The sequence below is a fragment of the Gymnoscopelus microlampas genome, assembly GCF_963454915.1.
Source record: "Gymnoscopelus microlampas genome assembly, chromosome: 14".
NCBI classification, from domain to species: Eukaryota; Metazoa; Chordata; class Actinopteri; order Myctophiformes; family Myctophidae; genus Gymnoscopelus; species Gymnoscopelus microlampas.
The window spans coordinates 35,765,759-35,790,415 of NC_139951.1; the positions used below are offsets into that span (position 1 = coordinate 35,765,759).

Consider the following 24,657-nt stretch of genomic DNA (forward strand, 5'->3'; position numbering starts at 1 on the left):
AATTAAGTTTAAGAAAATACCACTTCGCACTCATGGCATGCAGCATATCAATCAAAACAATGATCAATTATAGGCCGAGCTCCATACTTCGTTTTGAGGTATTCTAGTGACTCAGGGATAACAAATTACATAAATTCAACCACTTAAATGTAATGTATTTATTGCAACAACCAACCAAGAGTGTTGCAAACAGCTGAGTTTGTAACAAAATGAGGAAACTCACACAAACAAAGAACGTTTAAATTATTTTATTAAACTATTAAACTTTTATTACATTTTTATTAACTTAACCCCATATGGGTAACCGGTGAGCCTCAGGGCTCAATACTAGTGTATTTTCTGTTTTGTGTTGTGTTATTATGAGGAAAGTTTTGACTGAAAATAGCCGATCGACAAGCTCACAACGTGTCGCAGTGAGCTTGTCGATCGGCTATTTTCTGCTAAAGCTATACCCACAATACGGATACTGGGGTGGTTAACAGTGCTTAAAGGGCACGACCACTTTGGTAGAGGTTTGGGTTGTGTAGTTACCTTGCCATGATGCATCTCCAAAAGGTGGGCAAGAAATCTAAAATAATTGCTCCATTGATAATAAAAAAATATGCTCCTCATTGAATTACATTGTAGGCTGAAACAGCTCTCAAAGTCACTCTTTTAGCACAAACGAACGCAAATAAAGTTGATTCAGACTATATAGAACATCACCAAACCCAGTACCGTTTGTTTTTTAAATAAAAATGCTAACATCCTGTTGATTTTGCTATTTTTATTAAAAAGAACTCGGACTGGATCCGCGGATCTGGATCTTCAAATAGTAAAATCAACAGGAAGTTGACATTTTTATAAAAAAAAAAACAGTACTGGGTTTGGTGATGTTCTATATTGACTGAATCAGCTTTGTTTGTGTTCGTTTACGTGCTAAAAGAGTGACTTTGAGAGCCGTTTCACCGTACAATGTCAATGAGGAGCATATTTTGAATGATCAATTTCTATTCAATTATTATACAGCAATTATTTTAGATTTCTTGTTCACCTTTGGAGTTACATCATGACAAGGTAACTACACAACCCAAACCTCTACCACAGTGATCTTGTTCTTTAACAAGCAAAATCCAAAAGGCTGGAGTGCTCCCAGTGAGCTTCACGGTGAGAGAGAGAACAAGAATGAAGTCCAACCACCTCTTTTATAGAGGACAATCCAGGTGGGCCAGATCTCCACTGATGACACACTCCGCCCTCCAATCATTCTGACAAACATGACACATGGTTAGTAACCATGACAACCACACCAGTCACAAGAATTAAATATAAAAATAGATAGCTGTGCTGTGAACAATTTAGGCTGACAAGAACAAAGTAATTTTTTAACGACAGGACAGTATGGCATTTTGTTTATATAGTATTGTATGACTTCATTTTTTATGACACAGAACGAGTTTAGTATGACTTTTCTCATATACTATTGTGTCAATGTAGGAACTGAATTAATAACAAGCTAAAGTCCTTTTTGCATTAACTCCTCCAAGGAACAGGCCATATGGTGTAGTTGGCAGGGCTTTATTGAAGAAAAGGTGAAATTAAAAACAAACAATTAGACAAATAATCATACATTGATGATGACAATGAAGTGCACATTAGCATTCACACTGATTTACATGTCAACCTTAAAGTCACATCAGACAATGAGCATGAAACTGTCACTTTTACAAACTGTAATAAAAGTTATCCTTGCCTGACCGTACATATGTGCTGTGTACTCCTTTAAAAGTTCAGAGATTTATAATGGAGGTCGATGGAAGAATTTGGGACATCAAAAAAACACTTTCACCTAGAAACTTCATTCACAGTTCAAAAATTCCAACTTACTGTGGACATGCATGCTTGAGATTTTTTCTTTGAAATCATTTGTAGTTTGGGAGATATTTAACTTTAAGCGCCCCATGCATTGTGGATGCGGCAAAGGGAAACAAGTACAGGCTACTAATCCTACATACTTACTGCTAGTAACCCCATTCATACTTTAAAATGTTCATCTTACTGTGGACATGTTTGCCTGAAAAGGAATCTTTGAAATGTTTAATAGTTTTAGAATTGTACTCCTTTAAAAGTTCAGAGATTTATAATGGAGGTCGATGGAAGAATTTGGGACCTCAAAAAAACACAAAAAAACACTTTCACCTAGAAACTCCATTCACAGTTCAAAAAATCCACCTTACTGTGGACATGCATGCTTGAGATTTTTTCTTTGAAATCATTTGTAGTTTGGGAGATATTTAACTTTAAGCACCCCATGCATTGTGGATGCGGCAAAGGGAAACGAGTACAGGCTACTAATCCTACATAGTTACTGCTAGTAACCCCATTCATACTTTAAAATGTTCATCTTACTGTGGACATGTTTGCCTGAAAAGGAATCTTTGAAATGTTTAATAGTTTTAGAATTGTACTCCTTTAAAAGTTCAGAAATTTATAATGGAGGTCGATGGAAGAATTTGGGACATCAAAAAAACACTTTCACCTAGAAACTCCATTCACAGTTCAAAAATTCCACCTTAATGTGGACATGCATGCTTGAGATTTTTTCTTTGAAATCATTTGTAGTTTGGGAGATATTTAACTTTAAGCGCCCCATGCATTGTGGATGCGGCAAGGGGAAACGAGTACGGGCTACTAATCCTACATACTTACTGCTAGTAACCCCATTCATACTTTAAAATGTTCATCTTACTGTGGACATGTTTGCCTGAAAAGGAATCTTTGAAATGTTTAATAGTTTTAGAATTGTACTCCTTTAAAAGTTCAGAGATTTATAATGGAGGTCGATGGAAGAATTTGGGACCTCAAAAAAACACAAAAAAACACTTTCACCTAGAAACTCCATTCACAGTTCAAAAATTCCACCTTAATGTGGACATGCATGCTTGAGATTTTTTCTTTGAAATCATTTGTAGTTTGGGAGATATTTAACTTTAAGCGCCCCATGCATTGTGGATGCGGCAAAGGGAAACGAGTACAGGCTACTAATCCTACATACTTACTGCTAGTAACCCCATTCATACTTTAAAATGTTCATCTTACTGTGGACATGTTTGCCTGAAAAGGAATCTTTGAAATGTTTAATAGTTTTAGAATTGTACTCCTTTAAAAGTTCAGAGATTTATAATGGAGGTCGATGGAAGAATTTGGGACCTCAAAAAAACACAAAAAAAACACTTTCACCTAGAAACTCCATTCACAGTTAAAAAAAAATCCACCTTACTGTGGACATGCATGCTTGAGATTTTTTCTTTGAAATCATTTGTAGTTTAGGAGATATTTAACTTTAAGCGCCCCATGCATTGTGGATGCGGCAAAGGGAAACTAGTACAGGCTACTAATCCTACATACTTACTGCTAGTAACCCCATTCATACTTTAAAATGTTCATCTTACTGTGGACATGTTTGCCTGAAAAGGAATCTTTGAAATGTTTAATAGTTTTAGAATTGTACTCCTTTAAAAGTTCAGACATTTATAATGGAGGTCGATGGAAGAATTTGGGACATCAAAAAAACACTTTTACCTAGAAACTCTATTCACAGTTAAAAAATTCCACCTTACTGTGGACATGCATGCTTGAGATTTTTTCTTTGAAATCATTTGTAGTTTGGGAGATATTTAACTTTAAGCGCCCCATGCATTGTGGATGCGGCAAAGGGAAACGAGTACAGGCTACTAATCCTACATACTTACTGCTAGTAACCCCATTCATACTTTAAAATGTTCATCTTACTTTGGACATGTTTGCCTGAAAAGGAATCTTTGAAATCTTTAATAGTTTCAGAATTGTACTCCTTTAAAAGTTCAGAGATTTATAATGGAGGTCGATGGAAGAATTTGGGACCTCAAAAAAACACAAAAAAAACACTTTCACCTAGAAACTCCATTCACAGTTCAAAAATTCCAACTTACTGTGGACATGCATGCTTGAGATTTTTTCTTTGAAATCATTTGCAGTTTGGGAGATATTTAACTTTAAGCACCCCATGCATTGTGGATGCGGCAAAGGGAAACGAGTACAGGCTACTAATCCTACATACTTACTGCTTTAACCCCATTCATACTTTAAAATGTTCATCTTACTGTGGACATGTTTGCCCAGGATGCTACAATATCCGTGAATAACACCAATATTGTGGTGTTATGGAACTCTGCATATAGCAGTTGCATAATATGCTGTGGTCAAAGCTTGTCAGCTACATTAATAATCACACACACAAAGAATCCCTCTCAACCATATGAGCAATGGTTTAACAGTTTATGCTGATGCTGTACCTTATTCTACAATCGTGTGTTCGTGTCACTTGCCAAAAATAACAGATTTTTAATAAAGGTGATGCGGCACGTTTTACAGTTGAAAAAGATGTATTTTCGCCCTGCATAACAGTCGTACAACAAAGCACATTACTATCAACATTACAATGTCCATTATGGTTGTTTTTTTTGTGTAAAGCCTCAACTGCTACGTGCTGAGATAACATGATTCTCCCCAAACCACTCATGTCTTTATATTTGCATTTGCCTTGTTAGGACAAGAGTCACAGTCTAATTACTTGCCTGTCCATTTAGAGCCTTTTAGCTCTGGTATCTCCTGATCTGATAGCATGAGTAGAGGATGTTCAGAGAATCTAGCTGGGCGGTGAGGACATACCATTTGTGAAATGGACCAAGTGAAGCACGTACATGTAGCCCCTAACTGATAATCACTCAAGTCACCAAACAACCCCTCTTCTTGGCTAAGGAACTCAAAGCCCAGATAACACATGTTTTTAATGCATCAGATTCAGTTTCAAGTTGTTGTTTTTTTACACAAAACTAGAATCATTTCACAGCTTTATTTTGCTTATTTAATTGAAATGACGACCACCTACTTGTGCTCAAGTGTGTTAAAATCTAAGTGTCTGTCATGTTCAACAGTCTATCTCACTTATTTACATTCCCACTTGCCATGTGTGTGTTTTGTCTTCTCAAGAAAGGAGACTCCATCTGTTGCTGACATCTCATCTAACTTAACCATTTAAACCCTCTATACTTTGTAAAACGGACCCGAGTTGGCTCTACACTTGTCTGCTCTTCTTTCCTTCAACACCATATCTCTGAGCCAGATACAGCCGATCTACAAGCTTGTAGATCAGCGATTTCCGGCGAATGTTCCCCCCAAAATAGGGGCCGTTAGAGTTCAACTGGTTAATTGTGATTATTTATACTTCGTCGTACGATGGTGTGATGGCGTACGATCGTGTGTAGAAAATAACCAATCTGCTATTTTTGATAAATAATTGCCTTTTTCTTTAAAGAAATCTCCCATTCAAGGTTTTTTTCTTTTCTTCACACCACATGCTCCCTAACCTTTATCAGGAAAAGAAACTGTGACTTGTTTGCATAAGGCACAGATGCATCTAAATCAAACATAGAAATCACATTTGTGAAAATGCATGGTACTCTGCACCTCGGACAACAAATCTCCACTGGAAATTCTATTCTCTGCTTCACTATTAGATTATAATAGTACAATTATACTTATAATACAATTATAAGTCCTGTGTTGTGCTGTAGCCACACATGACCGTCACAAAACACATCACTTCTGATTTCCCTTTATTTGTTTCAGACACTTAGAGGGGACAAATTACATATAAATACATAATTTTTACATTGTTGTACAAAAAATTAACATTTATCAGACACAAAGAGCCTAAAGGCTAGTTTACAGATTGTCGTACAATCATGCTGTGTACTGAAAATAACTGAATTTTAACTGAAAAATGTGAGGCAAACACCGGAAGAGGAAGCGCACACCGGCATCGAGGAGGTGCTGACTACGGTAGAAATATAACTGAGAAAAAAGGAGGAAGAAAACAGACTTTTTAAAACAAAGTTTTGACTGGATAGTCTTCCATGCCTGTCTTCCTGAGGAAGTCTATCCAGTCAAAACGTTGGCATGCAAAATCTACTTTGCATCGTGGCTACGAGCTGTGCAGCCTCCTCCTTTTTTTAACTGAACAACGCGACACATCGTCATGTTTTTCATTTGAAAATCAGTTATTTATGGTAAATGACACAGTTCGTACGACGGTGGATATTTTAGGCTTAAGTGGTAGTGTGAGGGGAGGCTAGAGCAGGAAGATGTACCTCAATTGTTATGGAGCCAGTAGTGGTGAGATGCGTTTCCATTCGTAAGAATAACTGGGGTGGGGGGTTATTTTTAGAATCGGCTTCAGGTATTAATGGGGTAAGAAGCACAGTTCAGGCTGAGGTGTCAAACAGCCTTTCGATCATCTCTTCCACCTGATCTGGACGATACTTGTGATACTTCTCTGGGTTCTTGGTGAACGAGATGTTGGCACATCTACAAGTGGAAATATATAAGGAAAGAAACAAAAGTCAGGCTAAATCAAAGATTTAAAAAACGAGCAAAAAAAGTCCAACAATTTCAACCAATTTCCAAAAGAGATCTATCCAATATCTAAAATAAGTTTAAATGTTTTGTTGAATAGCCCATTCTTTTTATTTATTTGATTTTAATTTATTTGCAGTAATGTATTCATATACACAGTATACAACTTCTTTCCATGGGAAAGAGTTGACAGAATATTGTTGTGCAGGTGAGGTAAAAAATGATGTGTGGAAAGTGGTTACCGGTACATTTAACACTCAGGATTTGACAGTGTATCATTATTATCATCATCTTTCTCACCTCTGTAGAAAGGCCCTGTAGGCATCAGACACCACTCTCCTCTGGGCCTGGCGGATGAAATCCCGCTGCTCCTTGTCAGGAATTGCCCACACCTTCTGAATCTTACACAGCTCCTCCAAGCCATCGTTGAACCCCTGGAAGTCAACCAGGAGACAAGACAATCTGAGACTACATCATCTGATATCCACGACAGAATCACAACGTACTGATCTTTATAGAACAGCGCTTCTCCACGTGGGGCCCGGGAACCCCCAGGGGTCCTTGAGGGGGTCCGCGATTAAATCATTAACACATCCACCGCCAGAGGTTAATCTCATAATGTACTCACCAGTGCCAAGGTTTTATTGTTGTTTTTTGTTTTTTTCACGTCGCCATAGACCCCGTTAAAATCCTTAAGAATGCACGATGCACTGTTTGTAAACATCGTGCACATGTCCCTGTGTCTACCAGTGCAGACCACGTGTCAAACGGGGCATCCATGTTGTAGTTAGAACGGTTTATGTTAAACAGTGATGACCGAGGAGAAAAAACTACAAGGGAGAAAAAGGAGTTTTAGTGTGCGCTTTAGAATGGAGGCCAACGGGAACGGCAAAACGGGATCGCAAATAGTTCCGTTTCCGGTGGTGTTACACTTAAAATGGTCCGTGTCGAAAATTGAAAAAAAAAAGGAAAAAGCACCCGGACCATAGCACTACGGTCTCGGCACTTAACAGTTGGATTTAATGGACCGTAAGACTACATTCTTGGCGTTTAATGTGTTAATGTTAGGAACAAAATGGACCCTTAAGGGTCTGTAACTCTGAGAGTTAAATTAATACTGAGGAATTTACTGTGCAGATTGGGATCCCAGATATAAAAACCTTATCAAATGGGGATCCATGGCTTAATGCCTATATAACGGGGGGTCCTTGAGATTAAAAAGGTTCAGAGAGAAATCTGTGTCACCAAGGGTGATTTTTTTTTTTTTTTTTTTTTTTTTTGTGGCTTTTGTATGCCTTTATTAGAGAGGGATAGGGAAAGTAGGCTGACAGGAAATGGGGAGAAAGATGGGGGGGTGACACGCAGCAAAGGTCGTCAGGAACGGGAGTCGAACCCGCGACACGCTGTCAGGCCGGCATTGCAGCCTAGGGTGCCTGGACCGCCACGCTGCGGCCCAGGCCACCAAGGGTGATTTTGACATTACCTTGAATTTGTCTTTGATCACTTGACGCTCCTTGTCTTTCAGCTGGAGCGAGATAAGAAAAAGTGCCAAAAAACAAAATGAATCGGATTTATTTATTCACACACAGAATGGTTGATACCCTTATACTGTAGGTCCATTTACTTCCATTTGAACAGTCTCAGAATTAAATGATCACTCAGGCTTTGAAGGAGTGTATCAAGGGACAAAACATTCTGGTAAATGTAATTACATCCTGTCCTGTCCTGACATGACATTCATATTTTTCTTTTTTTTTTTACCTTTATTTAACCAGTAAAACACATTGAGACAGAATCTCTTTTACAAGTGGGAACTGGCCAAGGGGCAGATTAAAAATTTCACATCACTGCTAAAACAAACAGTACAAATCAGTACAACAGTAATATTAATACATCCATGACTCACTCACAGGAACCTTAAAACAAATCTCCTAGTGAAACATTTTTTTACTCAGCTCAACCAAACCAAGTAACCTACCAGGAAATTAATCCAATTATTACATGTAGCAATTCATAGAATTTTACCCACATGTACAATGACATAGTTTCTCCTTTTTTTAGACATCCAAACAATTACAGGTATGAGCAAGTTTCTCAACAATGAAACTTTTAAACCTTCGCACAGAGATAAGTGTGGCAAGTTTCAAACTCTTTTGGAGGTCGTTCCAAGCCCATGGACCATGAAAAGCAAGGCATTTTTTGCCCACCTCAGATGAGAAACCCGGTACTACACAGCGTATCCATGCATTAGATCTGAGATTGAGGCCATTTTTTACCACCTCAAATTTTGAGGAGATATAAGTGGGGAGAATTCCACCCAAGATTGCCTTATAGATGAAAGTGTACCAATGCTGCTGCCTACGGGCACCTAGGGAGAACCAGCCGACTGCTGCATACAGAGTACAATGATGAGTCCTAAAGGGTAAGTTAGTTACAAATCTCAATGCCGAATGGTACAATGGATCCAAACTGGCCAATGTAGTGGGACAAGCAAACCTATAGATGGCATCACCATAGTCTAGCTGGGACAAGAACAGACCAGCAACCAATTTTTGGCGAGCTGCTCGGGCAAAGCATGCCTTCAATCTATAGAAGAAACCTATAGTAAATTTCAATTTCTTGCTCAGAGCATCTACATGCAGTTTGAAGTTTAAATGCTTATCTAGCCAGAACCCAAGATATTTATAATTATCCACCCACTCAATGGCTGTTCCGTCCAGAGTGGTGATACTTAAAGGGGCAGGAGAAGCACGTAGCGTAAACAGGATGGCCTTAGTTTTCTTTCCATTTAGTAGCAGTTTACTTTTGTGTAATTCCTGCTGCAAGGCAATGAAATCAATAGACAAATTTGCTACAGCCAATTCCATTGTTGGCGCACATGTATACAGAACCGTGTCATCAGCATACATGTGATACCTAGAGTGCTGTGATTGATTACAAATATTGTTTATGTATACAAGAAAAAGTAAGGAACCTAAAATGGAGCCCTGAGGAACTCCCTTGTCCATGGCTACAGGCTCAGACAAAGTGTCTCCCAATTTGACGCATTGTGTTCGGCCAACCAAGTAACTCTTAAACCAATGTGTCACCTTTTGACTCATACCTACATTAGAGAGTCTACTTAGCAAGATAGAGTGATGGACAGTGTCAAATGCCTTAGTTAGGTCAATAAATAGAGCAGTGCAGACTAATTTGTCATCCCAGGCATCCTTGATGTCATCCAAAACATTAAGGCATGCCGTGACCGTACTGTGTTTAGCTCTAAAACCAGATTGCATAGCATTTAGAATCACATGCGCTTCCAAGAACATATATATAACAATAACAAGCCCATAAATGTCTTAATGGAGTCTAACCTTTGTGCCAGGTTGGAAGACGGGCATGTTCCTGTCGGTGAGATGTTCTGTGACCTTCAACCAGCTGGAAGAAATGAAGTGCATTAGACAACAGAACATTTGCACAGTGCTGATGTTGCGTGTGCGGCCGGGCGGGTGTGTGAGTGAGTGAGTTTTTCTCAGTTAAAAGGATATAAACTTGATCAAAGTGTACCTGCGCTGGTACATTTGGATCTGCTGCTCTATGAGCTCTCTGTACTGACTTTCAGCCTTCCTCTGGGTCACTGTTACCAGCTGGATCAAGTCTGACCTGATGACAGAAGAACACAATCAATAGTCTTCTGCGTGAAATCACTCAGATCACTCAGCTCACTTTAAGCCGACTGTTAACACAATGACCATTCACTGAAGACCTGCATAGTTTGACTGAACAAGTTTGCCATTTATAGATGATGCTGTTATACCGAATGATTTACAATAAGCTTTGACAGAAATTATACAAATATAAACAATCTGTAGTCAGGTGTCAAGGGTCAGAGTTCACAAAAGGAATGGAACAGAGAAAATGGTGCCTACTTCTCCAGGGACTTGAGGATGTAGTTGTAGTTGTTGTGCAGGAAGATGGCACTCAGAGCTGAATCCTCATACACTTTGGATTTACTGAGAAGATTCAGCTGCAAGTTCCCCAACACTTTGCCTGAAAATAACGTAGTCAAAAGAAGTAGTACAGTACATCAATTACGGCCACCACGTGTAGCGTACGTGGACGTACAGAAACAATGCACTACTTAAGCCTTGTTTTATACTTTGTTGTATGGCGGTGTCACCTTGTAAAAAATAGCCAATCTACCAGCTCACAACACGCTGTGACGCATTATGGACTTGTTGATCTGCTATTCTTAACCCATTCAGACCGGGATAACCTATACGCTTTAAATCTTGGAACGTGTCTACGTCATTCATTTCTGAAAACTCTTAAGCCCCATTTATACTTCACCATACGACAGAGTTGGATGCCGAAAATAGCAGATATGCAAGCTCACAGTGCGTCTCGAGCAAATCTGCTCTTTTCCAGCATAGGACGTGTCACACGGTGAAGTATAAACAAGGCTTTAGGATTTAGACAGCGTTTTTATAGAATCATCCTCAGGTCTAAATGGGTGAATATAATAATTGTGTTTACTTACATATATATGTGCTGAGGAGCTTTTTGCTGAATTCCGAGCTGTAGCTGCTCGCCGACGAGCTGGTCTCTGCAAATTCCACATTAGCATAGCATATTCATTCAGTAATCCTCCTCACACTCTGACATTCTGTAATTCAAATTCGTGTCAAAATTAATTTATTTCTCCGCTGGGTCAAGAGGGTTGGGGACCTCCATTACCAAAGCGTCTAGGTGTTAATTAAAAGGGGAGTGCTCAGCTCTAGTTTCCATGGCAGCATCTAGGAGTACAATCTATTCTACACGTACATGCACTTCAGTGATCCACATATAACAGAAAAGTGTCCGATTATGAAATGGAAGCTCCTCTCCTGTGTCATATCTCACTAACAAGCAGTGGCTGTTATAATATAATTACACTAATCACCACTAATAGACATGTTACATCCAATAGCACATTCAGAATACAGCCCATCAGAACCCTGAGACTTGAGGGGGGGCGGGGGTCATCTCTTGCTTACCTCGGGGGTCTAAGGGGATATTGTAAGTGTCCCCCAGGACTAAAGGGACAGACGTAAAGCAAAAAAGAGAAAGAGAAGAGAAAGAAGAGGCAGAAGTGCAAAAAGGTTAGAAAAAGATTGTGTTAGTGCAGAGTCAAGCCAGGTAGCAAACTGTTGACAGCCAGAGACCAGGGGATTGAGGGAGAAGGAGGAATACAAAATCCTGAGTGTTAATTCAACCCTAACCCTAGTGTAAAAATGGCTCTGTAAGGGTACATATTTTACACTCAAGAGTTAAATGAACCACTTCTACTTCATCAAACGATGGCGTAGTGTGGCGAAAATAGTGATATACAAGCTCACGACACGTTGCATCTAGACATGTTGTGAGCTTGTAGATCTGTTATTTTTGATCATTTTTGCCTATGACATGCCCAAAATAGGGACGCCAGGTTGAAAGTGGTTATCACTCAAGTGAGAGTAAGGTAAGCATTAGGGAGGAAGTTGGAACATTAGAGCTAAGGAGCCCCTCCTGATGACCTTCTGCTGGTGGTCTACAATACCTATAAAAGGGTATTGTAGACCTATAGACCCCTCGACCTATAGAAACTTCAGAAATTGTGAAAATGGGGATTTCATTAGTTAGTTCAATTGAATATAAATATTGAATTCGTTTTTTTTAATGACTAGGCCATTCCAAGGGCAGAACGACAAATTAGTTTATTTCATTTGAGATGGACATCACAATCTTATTGTAAATGCATCGCGCAATTTGTCCAAATGCATCCAATGTATTGTTTTTTATCTATTTTATTTATTTAGTGTCTCAAGTTACGGTAAATGCCAAATGTACAGCTGTCCACAATCAGGAGGCTTCCTGGCATTTTCTGGTATGCAGCCCCGTGATTCTGACGGCCAAAGACCTTGTTGCAGTGCAGAAGCACATCATGGGGGCTCCTGCTGGAGGCAGACAAAGGCAGTTGATTGCGAGGAGGATGAGAAAATGGGAGGCAAATAGCACAGGCAGCGTAGGAAGTTAGCGGAGGAAGGTAGGGAGTTATGGAACCTAAGAGGAGAGGAAAGCCTACACATCAGTGGGCAATGAAATGAAAGGTGAACCTGGGAGTTACTATCTCTGTCTGCAGTGTACACAGTAGCGCTGAGTCATACAGGTGTGGTGGGGAGAGGTGTAGGGATTTTGTAGGACAGGAATAATCACCCATGACAGATGAGAATGAGTTTTCAGTACAGACAAGTACAGTAACATGGACCCTCACCTGCAATCCCTCAAAGCCGCACAACTGAGACATCATCCTACATTTACAGTATATTAGAGTGTGAAATGGATGTTTGTGACTGAATTTGGCGTATAACTAAAACACAATGAATGCATGAACCCCGTGCTGTTATGTATCAGTGAGACTTACCAAACCATACTTTTAACATGCAAGCTTACAAGTTTACAAATATAGACATCTAAAGAACTACCAGTGCTGTTGACGCTGGAAGAACAGTGCACTAATGCAAAAAAAAAAAGAGGCAGAAATGCATAAGTCCTGTGTGCATGTCAAAGATGAGACCTGACCCAACATGCCAGTTACATGCACAGACGTGGTAAATCATTTTTGAAATGCAGGCGGCCGAGCAGCATCACTACGAATGGCATCTTCTAAGGAATTAGAGTTTTCATGGGGCTGGTGGGATAGAGGGAGAGCAGGAGATGTACAGTATGCGGTGGAGAGTAGTAACCTCCGGGCCACAGTGACGCGGCCCTACCTACCCTGAGAGGCTAGCATGGCTCCGGCAGTCTCCTGGAAGTCAAGCAGCTGCTGCAGAAACAGGATGGCCTAAAAGGTAATGGACCAAAGGTCAAGATCACGTCACTTTATTGATTTAACTGCCATCGTCCGCTCTGTGCAATTAGCAGTTGCCCAGGAGACCGTCCGACTTCACAGAAACATTCAAACAGTGAAAGCCCTTATAGGGGGGAAGTTGAAGTGTGGTGGTGTTGTGCACCTAATGCACCATTGCCTAATGCCTGAGTTATAGTAAATAGCGTATCTACAAGCTCACCACGCACCATGCTTGTAGATTGGCTATTTTGAGCGCCCGACACCCACACGCAACTCAGTATGAATAGAGCCTAAGAGTAAATTGGAATAGCTTACATTGCTAGTCAGCTCATGGACGGTCCCATCCTTGGGCATGTTGTATTCCTTGTCAGGGTCATTCTGTGATTGGACAGGAGAAACGGGATAATGACATAACTGCGGATGTTTGGGTGGATAAATAGTAAATAAATACAGGAGATAATGAGTGCTCTGTTAATCTTGCAATGTTTAACGGAGCTCTGTGCGTAGGAAGGGTTGCTTGCCTTTATACTGTCTGCAAACTCTTCCAGAGCCTTGGCTCCGATAGTTTCCATGGAGGTGATGAGAGTTGGCAGTTTGTTCTTGGTGCTCGCTGCCGTGCCCTGTAAACAATGTAATAACACAGCTACTGTGTCTTGCATCCCCTGCTGATCATTTAGGCGATAATGCAAGTCTGATACTATAAACTATGCATGTGATGTGGCTACAAAGAAACATACTTGGAGCGTTGTGTCAAATTCAGGCTTGGTCATCTTGAGATGTTTGAGGATAGGGAAGATGGTGAGGACAGCAGAGTAGTCATGACGCATGATGGCCCTGCGAGCCGCGGATACGATGTTGTCACCTTCAAGCATCAGGTTGTCCAGGGCCTCCTGTGGAGAGTATAGGCAAAGAACACAATTAAGTTAAGTTCATAGCACATTTAGCCTTTTGTTTCTCTGAAGCGTTTTGAAAAAGTGGCGGCTAAAAGTATAGGTTGTAGTTTCATATACACAGATTGTACTGTAGTTTACAGCACAACTTCAGCGGCTAAGCATATAGACAAATATACATAGATCATGTGGAAAATAATGCTAAATGAGAAAGGTGTGTTTTTTTTCTTCCCTGACCTGGATGAGGGAGTCAAAGGTCTTCTTCTGGTGGTGTTCAGGAATGATCTCAGTCAGAAGGGCATACTCGCTCTGCGCCAGCTTGACAAAGGCACTGATGCAGTGGATGTATGAGTCGATCTCGATGTCCAAGACGTCATCCTTTCCTGGGACAACATGGGGTGCAAGGTCAAGTGAGAGGGGAAACCAAGACAGGGGACTTACTTAAGCCAGTTGCACGGCAGTGTTGTGCGCCAAAAATAGCTGATCTACAAGCTCATAGCGCGTTGTGATGTGAACTTGTAGATCAGCTATTTTTAGCAAGCGGCACTGCCACGCAACTGAGGATAATTCAGCCGTTAATGTGAGCCAAAGGACTCTCTCTGTGTGTGTGTGTGTGTGTGTGTGTGTGTGTGTGTGTGTGTGTGTGTGTGTGTGTGTGTGTACTCCTACGTGTGGATTTAGAGGCAAAACACAGTAAGCTTTTTAGCAAGTGGTAGTGCCGCACAAATGAGTATAATTCAGCCGTTAATGTGAGCCAATGGACTCTGTGTGTGTGTACTCCTACGAGTGGGTTTAGAGGTAAAACAAAACACCGTAATCTGTGGGGTGAAAATGGACACAGGGAATTGCTGACGGAGAATTAGATTTTCTGTTGTTTATACCCATTTAGATTTTGTGTTCGATTTTCGTCCTTTGTAGTGTGGTTCTGGATTGTTCTGTTTAAATTTTGTGACTGTCTGTTGTCTGTGTGTGAAAATAATAAAGTGTTTAAAAGAATACAGTAATTTTAAACATGTATGCACTTACTAGGAGAGGGCGTTCATTACGCAGTACTACCATGTGATGTGACAATGTGTCACATTTATCACAAACCACAAATTGGGGCTTTGATCATGTGTGAAGTGAGCGAATCTTCATATTCCATTAACGTTGTGGATTTGCATGCCATTTACTTAAAAGAAAAACCCATTTAGGTTCATTTCTATGCAGCAGATATCCCTGCACTAAACAGAATGGCAATCAGCAGACATCCACTGACACACATTCTACTCACAAATCAATAGAACATTATCGATTTCATAAACACAATCATTTCTCTGTGTGTAAAAGTGTGTGTGTGTGTGTTGACCGAGATAATTTAAGTCATGTTTGTCTTTGTTATGTCCTGTAATGTTGTTACTGGCAGAGCTGTGTAACATTTATTTGCCTCTTCTCTTGGCCAGTGCACACTCGTAAAAGAGACAATGGTCTCAATGTGATTTTACTGGTTAAATAAAGGTTAAATAAAAATAAGCTCTGTGTACAAATGGACTCTTACAGGTCCATTTTGACATAACAATTAAATCCAGGGTGAGAGGCTCTTTATGGGTAATGCAGTCTCTTTCTATATCACAACTGCTCCCCTCACTCACCTGCTGCGGCCCCGTGCTTGTCAGTCAGGGCATCGGAGTGGTGTTTGACCCGCGGGTCGTGATCGTGACCTAATGGTTGGGGGTGGAGTTATCAGGGACTTGTACCTGGTCATGCCACCACCCTGGGTTATGACTATAAAGCCAAGGGCCAAGCCTGGGACTTGGCGTGACACTTACACCGACCACCAAGCAGCCAGCAGGGGGGAAGCAGGGGGTTACCCTCCACAGCAGGGTAGATGGGGGGGGGGGGAGCCACGGGCAGGAGGAAGCGCCCGGATGTCTAAGTTAGTCAGTGGGTGTTACGCTAACAGTTTACCTATAGAAGTTTTTTTTAAAGACCATTGTCCAGATGTGGCACCAGCTTTAGAAGCATTGCATCTCTCACTTAGCCCACATAATGTCAAGAAGGGATATCAATTATTTAGATTTACCGCTCCGAGCGGTTTTAAAATTCTCAGTTCCAGTTGGAATGATTTGTATTCTTGATTATAACACATTTTTAAGATGATGCAATGTCTAAGAGCTGTTGTAACTCTGAGGAGCTTCATCTATGTCTGTTGCTCTCCTTAGTTGGCCATATTAACACGGTAGCCATTTTGCTGTCACACCATACTGGAGGGGTGGGGGTGAGGGGGGGTCGGGTTATGATGTAAGTTGACATACTATAAACATGAGAGCAACATGGCCACCGTGTGAATAAGTCCCGAGATGCAACAGTTGCCCCAGTTACCTGGGGAGAGTGCGGACAGAGAGAGAGAGACACCAAAGAGAAGACAGAGGTGCGTTACCTTCCAAAGGAGTGAGGTTAGAGCCCCCCTTTTTCCCCTCCAGCCCATGCTGTGAGTACTGTTTGAGAAGGTTCTGAGCCTTGCGAATGGTCCCTGGTCCCATACACAGAGACAAGGTCCAGGGAGGTCCAGAGAGCCCAAGAGACAGAGACCAAAGAAGAGGAGGAGAAGGGGGAGGGAAGAAAGAGGAAGGAGGAGAGGAGAGCTAGGAAGTGAGTGATGAAACGCACACACCACATCCCTCCCACCACCGAAGCACGGTCCACACGGAGTGGTGTGAGCGGGCACGGTGCCCAGCGGAAGCACAACCTAGCATCACCACAACTACAACACAGAATGACCAGCACAGCTAGTACATGACGACAAAAACAAGCAAACAGACTAGACTAGAGCATGTGTGCCAAAACCCCATCACACACCCCATAACGTAAAAAGTTAAACAAAAAGGTTAGGTCAATTACAAAGTTACAAACACAAAACAGCCAATATAATTATTAAGTCATAAACAGCATTATTACATTATTATTATTATTATTAATACTCATTAGAAAAACAACAACAATTTGTTACATGGTTTGTGGTGCAAAATACATATACAAAGGGTTCAGGGCCCACAGGTAAAACAATACAGTATATTGACTCTGTTAGTGGGTTAGTTAGCATTAACATCAAATAAGAGCATGTTAGCATAATGACCGGAACTGACAAAGCAGCTTGTGGCATAGGGCAGGCCGTACGTCGCTCTACGTTTCAGGATGGCCGCCTCTCGCTCTACACTGCATCACATGTTCCATTATAATGGCGTTTTCTTTTTTTACTATATCATGAAAACTGACTTTTCAACAAATCCTTTACTCAGTGAATGTGATGTTAAGGCGTTTTAGTGCAAGCAATAGCAAAAACATGCTGTGAGTGCACACTGATTACGCTGCTTAACCACTTGAGGGCTATATATTTTGTCACACTGCGAAAATAGCTGATCTACAAACTCACTATGCATCGTGATGCGTTGTGAGCTTGTAGATCAAAATAATTGGTATTTGAAGGTACATTTTTTAAATGTTTATGAATTCTTTCACATATTTCACCTATATTGACATGCCCAAAATAGGGACACCAGGTTGACTTGAAAGTGGTTAAGCAGCATTGTCACACACAAGCCTTTTCTCTGCACAGCTAAAGCTAAACGGATTGGCCTACAGGCTACTACACTACCTGTCCACCCTAACACTCATTAATTCAATATGCCAGCTATTTTCACCACAGAGAAAGCACAAAACACACACAAGCACACATCAACCCAGCAGTGATAAAATAATAACTTCACTCTTCTACAGTATAGTAGCAAGAAGCTCCATCGCTCCAGACATCGAAGCTACTGTATGTCTGTCTAGCACAATTGGTAAAGGTTCTACATCCTACTTACATTGCATGTTTGAAGGACTGCTAAATAAAAATAAATGCGGCCACTTGATCCCCTTGTTTAATCCATTAAGACCGGGAACGCATCTCTGTCATTTTAAGATTTCTTTGGATATTCAAGAAATAGCAGATCAACAAGCTCATAGTGCGGCACCGAGTGCAGCGCTATGAGCTTGTAGATCTGCAATTTTTGAAAAATCTAGGAAACGTTGTGCAAATCTTTGAATATATATCTTTTAAAGCAAACATTTTGAGATGGGGGTCCGCGGCCAAATACATATAATTTTGGGGGTCCTTGACATGGAAAAGTTGGAGCACCACTGAAATAGCAACATACCGTTAGGATTTTGAAAACATTTTTAGATACGTATTTGGCCGCGGACCCCATCTCAAAATGTTTTGTTCCAGGGACCCCCCAGAAGCAAAGATTTGAGTACTAATGTTGTCTTTAAAAAATATATCACTCTGTGCCGCACTATGAGCTTGTATATCTGCTATTTTTGAACAGCCAAATAAATCTAAAATGACACAGATTATTTCCCGGATTGAATGGGTTAAAAATGTGCTTTCAATTGATAAAAGTGTTAAAAGCCCCGCAAATGATGGCACTAAAAACACACACTAAAGCTTTGTCTTTACCTGGGATGTAGACTGTCATCACAACACAAGGATTATGAAAGAGGAAAGGGTGAAATGTTAGTTAAGTCACAAGACTAAAATCACAGGAGGTAAATAGTGGAGGGCTGGCTGTGCATAATGGTTCAGTAATCAGGTTCATAGACGGGTCTTCTTGACAGTGGAGCATGCACGCAACGTGATTGCTGGGTTGTCTTGAGGCGGACACGTGGGAGCCGAGGAGGTCCACAAATCGACAGATTCTGAATGTTCAGGTTAGGTTCGTGTTGGTTGTGTTGTCTGATTAACCACTTAAACCCTACACACCGTGTCATATGACAAAAAGCAAAAAATAGCTGCTCTACAATCTCACAACGTTGTGAGATTGTAGGTCGGCTATTAGGCTTGTCTCAATGATTACATAATCGCCTAATAGCAATTATTTGAGATCAACCGCATAATCGTCATAATTGTTTCCATGTTGAAAATGTTTCAAACATTTTTCAAAAATAGCAGAAATAGCAGAGCTTTGTAAGCTTCTAGATCAACTATTTCCGCATTAAAAAAAAAAGTATAACATTATTAAATGTGTCAGTAATTTCTTTGTATATTTAGGTTATTTGTCATATCTGCCCAGTGCAATTTTTGATTATGAAGAAAATAACAGGGAGGGACTAGTGGAGAAGAGATCCAGTAGAATCAAGACAAGTCATTTCATGCTTGGTTGTGCGTAGATGTCACACTCTGAAAATAGCCGATCTACAAGTTCACATTATAGATCGGCTATTTTCGGTAGCCGATCCACAAATCAGGCATTCGGACGCCATCAAGGCCTTAAAATCGTATAATATTTCGTCACCTAAAACTAGACTAAAAGTAAAACATTTCAGATGACAAAATTATGACTAAAACTAAACTGAATTTTATTCAAAAGACTATGACTAAAACTAAATCAAAGTTGGCTGTAAAAATTAACACCGTTCTGACCTGGTCTCTTGGGAGCCTTCTTGGTTGGCGTCTCCTTGCGCTTGGTCTGGACTGCCGGTGAATAGAGGATCCCAGAAGAAGCACTGTTCTTGCGAAAGTGATCTTTCAGGCCCTTGATGGAACGGTCCAGCTGGCTGGACCTGATCTGACAGTACACATTCATGAAATCTGCAGGGCAGACATAACAAAACACAGTTAGACACAACACGATTATAAGAATCACCTGGGTATCGCCAAGACTATGCTTACTAGGGCTGGGTAATCAGAACCAATAACCGACTTAACCTTAAATAATTGAGGAGCAAGTTGTCTTTTCCTTATATATCAACGAACCAACACAAAAATGTTCTGATAGATTTTTTATAATTGATTACATCGATTAGTCTGTTTAACCACTTAATACAATGTGGTGTGCAAAAATAACAGAAAAGCTCACAACACGTAGCATTGCGGCACGTTGTGAGCTTGTAGATCTGCTATTTTCACTATTTAAAAAGATAATAATCGTTCATTAATCGTAAACGAGGCAAACGTTTGACATAATCGTGATATTGATTTGAAGTCATATTGCCTAGGCTAGCCCTAATGCTTACTGTGGTCCCAAACATGTATCAAATTAAAACTTTGCAGAGTCTCTGTCTCGGCTACAAGAATTATCCTCTATAAACGTACATGCTCTCCAAATCTTAAAAAGTGGACTATGTTAGAAATAGTGTCATTGGAACACAAGACTTGAAAGGCTTTACACTCGAATAAAAGATCAGAAAATGTGTCTGCGAATATTTTGCATCGAACTATTCATATAGTTGATGCCTCATTCATGCAGGTTGATGTGTTTATTTGTGGTGACATATCAATCTCGTTCTGAATAAAAAACTATTCACTTTATTGTTGCGTAATATTCTTTGTGGATACTACAATATCTAATGGCTCACTGGGTGAGTCATCCTCCCACCACCATTGGCACTAGCCTTCCTCTAGGAAATCTAGGTGACAATAATAAGCAACACTACTGGCTGTCATCGCCTTCTGTCTATCTGCATTTCACACTCACAGCTATTTGCCGGACATACTAGTCTGGTGAAATGGAGAGAGGATTTGTGATAAATGACACAAGGAAACAAAGATATTTACAAAAAAATATGCACCACTATTGATAACGCAGCTTGAAGGCCATTTGACATTCTCGATCATACTAAAAACTGTTTAAATCCAATGTCTTAAGTGTCACATTACTGTCACACATTACTGAACGTGTGAGCAACAGCCAAAACTAAACTTGGTCCTGGTCATTGTCAACCACCTCCGTCTCTCTTTTCGAGAATAGGGATACAGGAAATCCAAAAGAGGAAATAGAGAAGGAAGGAAAGACCAACAGTGCATGGTGGAGCGATGGACAGGATGTACTGTTGGTTGTGCAGAATCACAAGAGTGAGTTGTAACAAGCTCATGTCTAATTTACACATAGGCGAACATTCTGCGAAAATAAGCAAATATTCCCCGAATATAGCCAAATTGGCTATTTACGGTACACAACATGATACGCAGCCACGTATATATTAAATCAGGCCATTAGCCGCAGTTTCTCCTCGAAAAAAGGACAGGTACCCTGGTTGCGTCCATATTCCACCAGCCAGCCAGAGATGCAGATGATATCTTGGAGCACATTCTCGGGCAGGTGTTCGAGTATGACATCATCCTGAACCTCGAGCTCCTCGTCCACGGTGATGGCATCCAGGATGAGAATGGGAGGAACGGCCTTGCTGTTACGGGTCAGCAGGCTGCGGAACTCCGCCTCCAGCAGCTCTTTCCCCTTCTCAAAGCGGGCTTTCTGCAAAGGAAACACTAAAATGGGAACGTCGTCCCTTTTCTGTGGAATTCCAGTAGAACCTTACTAGGTTGTATAGCTACGTGGCCATGACAATCTTCACCGTGCACAGATAGTGACTTCCTGTTCCTTGCTCCCAGGGCACAGAAGCCAGAGATAAAGATATTCGGTCTTATATCATGCCCAGCAAGCTATCCCAGTTTCTACTAGAGTTAAACAATTACAACTTTAAGAATAGTGATGGACCATTTGGGTATGGGGTTGCCTGCAGTGCAGGAGGTATTGAATGGGAAAAATACATTAATTCATGAGTATGTGCACAATAGCAGCCCACAGGTTAAAGTAGCTTAATGATTTAGTGACCTGAATGACCGATTTGAGGCATATAATACTGTACCACTGTGTTAAGTTCTGGACTGTCAGGATTGTTGTCTTGGAAATATTCCACTGCTTTCTGGATTTTAGCGATACAGGCCAGGTACTCATCCAGTCTGCCTGTGGGTCTGAAAATAAATAATTGTTTATTATCATCATAACATATTTAGAACTATTATTTATCCCCAAGAACCCAGTATCTCCTTAAGAACAGCAGGAAGTGAGGATTTGGGTGTGTCAGACAAAGATGTGGGCATGGGAAATGGGTTATTTTTTCCCACGGTACATATGCACAATGCACATACAAGAAATGTGTCCGCCAGACCATTTCTATTTAACCTATCCTAACAATTAGGAACAGTGGGTGCCATTTACAGCGGCAGTCAGTCTCACCCCTCTCTGATGATCCTGTCTGTGTCTTTGGCCACATGGTAGTAGCTGATCACATGGTCCATGCAGGACAGTGTCTTATCTACATTTTCCTGCAGCCGCTGCAGGTTCTCCGTCTGTTTGTGAACTGGGATGATGGAGTTCTCCAGCTGCATCAGACGGCTCTCAAAAGAGGACAAGATGGACACCTTTGGAAGGGGGGAAATGTAAAACCATAGAGCAGTGGTTTTCAACCCTTTTCATATGCGGGTCCATTATTCATTCGGCATCTGAGCCACGGACCACCATTTGATGAGATTTAGCCTCTCAGACCCAAGACTTAGAATATTTTGTTATCGTTGGATACGATTTTGTCCACAATTCCATGCTGTATTGATGTTGGTACCAATAGGAGAGATAACAGGCAAACGTTAACAGGCAGATGTTTAACAATAATTAAACTCTTGAGAGCGTAAAATGAAACCAAATGGACCCGTAAGGGTCCACTTGGTTTCATTTTACACTCTCAAGAGTTCTTGTGATCATGTCTATGTTTTTGTTTATGTCTTGTGTATGTATGTTTACAGTGTTTTGGAGTTTCTTATTATTATCTGCTGTAACATAAATTGCCCAGTTTGGGACATAATAAACTTGAACTTGAAGATCTATAAGGGTCCATTTGGTTACCAACTCTCCATAATTTAGCTGGGGACCACCTGGAACCCCCTCAAGGACCACTGGGTGGTCCCCGGACCACTGGTTGAGAGAACCACTGCATAGAGGGTCAAGTTTAAAATATGTAATGTAGCACTGCAGTGAATCATTTAGCATCTCATGATTAAGCATATATAGGGTTTTCATGTAAATAGAGCCTTATCCGTTTTGTTCATCATACCATTCCCTTAGTCTGTTGATCGCTCTTCTCCAGATTCTCTCTGATGAATGACAATGTTTCTTGTTCCTGCAATAATGACACATTACACAATCACTCAGGCAATGTCAAACTAAACCCAGGAGTGACAAACAATTAGACCGAATAAATTGTAATTTAAACACCGGGTAAACTGCTATGAGGGCAGATTATTGAGCATTATTTATTGCTATGATTGTTGCTCATACTGTTTCCCATATCTCCGACCTGTCTTAGCTTCTCCTCGATCTCCCTCTTCCGGGCGGACGCATCCTCGGTGGGGATCATCCTGAAGGTTTGAAGCTATTCCCATTCAAATAGAACCAACTGTCACGCAAAATAGGCTTACAGAGCACTCCTTTTCACAAAACAATAACAATAACAATGACCTCTCGGATCTGCTGCTCTGCTGCTGCTGTTTGAGGAGCTGTGTTCCGTCAGCAACGATAAGGTGGCAACAATAAGACTTCCGGTGGACGATCTCTTCAGAATAAGAGTACCCTCTAGAGCAAAAAGGAGCCATTGAAAAACGGTTAATTTGCACATTAAAACTATAAATTAAGCATTTAAACGACATATTATGTTTCTATACAACACATATTATGTTTCTGTGTAACAAAAAGGGATTTAAAACATTAATAATTTATATAAATGGATAAATGCTGTTCAAAGGAGTGCATAGCCTATACAAATTGGACACTGCACAGGAGACGGCTCCGCGAGGCAACACTTTGGACATACGCACGCGTTCAGGGAGACCTCCTCTACAATACCACACTCTCCGCTAAGCGGGAGAGGTGTAAAAAAAAGTGTGGCGGGCCGTCCAGTGAGGTCAGAGGTCAGAAAAGTGCCACTTTTAGACAATAGTGGGCGCTGCACAGGAGACGGCTCCGCGAGGCAACACTTTGGACATACGCACACGTTCAGGGAGACCTCCTCTACAATACCACACTCTCCGCTAAGCGGGAGAGGTGTAAAAAAAAGTGTGGCGGGCCGTCCAGTGAGGTCAGCGGGAGAGGTGTAAAAAAAAGTGTGGCGGGCCGTCCAGTGAGGTCAGTGGTCAGAAAAGTGGCAAAAAGTGCCGCTTTCAGACAATAGTGGGCGCTGCACAGGAGACGGCTCCGCGAGGCAACACTTTGGACATACGCACGCGTTCAGGGAGACCTCCTCTACAATACCACACTCTCCGCTAAGCGGGAGAGGTGTAAAAAAAAGTGTGGCGGGCCGTCCAGTGAGGTCAGAGGTCAGAAAAGTGCCACTTTTAGACAATAGTGGGCGCTGCACAGGAGACGGCTCCGCGAGGCAACACTTTGGACATACGCACACGTTCAGGGAGACCTCCTCTACAATACCACACTCTCCGCTAAGCGGGAGAGGTGTAAAAAAAAGTGTGGCGGGCCGTCCAGTGAGGTCAGTGGTCAGAAAAGTGGCAAAAAGTGCCGCTTTCAGACAATAGTGGGCGCTGCACAGGAGACGGCTCCGCGAGGCAACACTTTGGACATACGCACGCGTTCAGGGAGACCTCCTCTACAATACCACACTCTCCGCTAAGCGGGA

At 41.2% G+C, this 24,657-nt stretch overlaps 1 protein-coding gene across 6 annotated transcripts; it reads right to left on the minus strand.

Annotated features, from left to right (window-relative positions):
* Positions 1-4,501: 4,501 nt before the first annotated feature.
* Positions 4,502-23,514, minus strand: exoc7 (exocyst complex component 7). 6 transcript variants are annotated; one of them, XM_084078903.1, is made up of 20 exons: positions 23,329-23,514; positions 23,086-23,151; positions 22,215-22,399; positions 21,844-21,949; positions 21,227-21,449; positions 19,619-19,786; positions 16,595-16,687; positions 15,807-15,875; positions 14,413-14,558; positions 14,023-14,175; positions 13,807-13,905; positions 13,601-13,663; positions 13,213-13,279; positions 10,958-11,023; positions 10,347-10,467; positions 9,985-10,080; positions 9,792-9,855; positions 7,919-7,960; positions 6,736-6,869; positions 4,502-6,387 (listed from the first exon to the last, which is right to left on the minus strand). In XM_084078903.1, the coding sequence occupies exons 1-20, from the start codon at positions 23,386-23,388 to the stop codon at positions 6,285-6,287; spliced, it is 2,124 nt and encodes a 707-aa protein (XP_083935029.1). In that variant the 5' UTR covers positions 23,389-23,514; the 3' UTR covers positions 4,502-6,284. The 6 variants fall into 6 exon arrangements, with proteins under 6 accessions (XP_083935029.1, XP_083935026.1, XP_083935024.1 ...); XM_084078900.1 differs by lacking the exon at positions 16,595-16,687 and adding an exon at positions 18,656-18,667; XM_084078898.1 differs by lacking the exon at positions 15,807-15,875 and adding an exon at positions 18,656-18,667.
* Between the last annotated feature and the right edge of the window lie 1,143 nt (positions 23,515-24,657).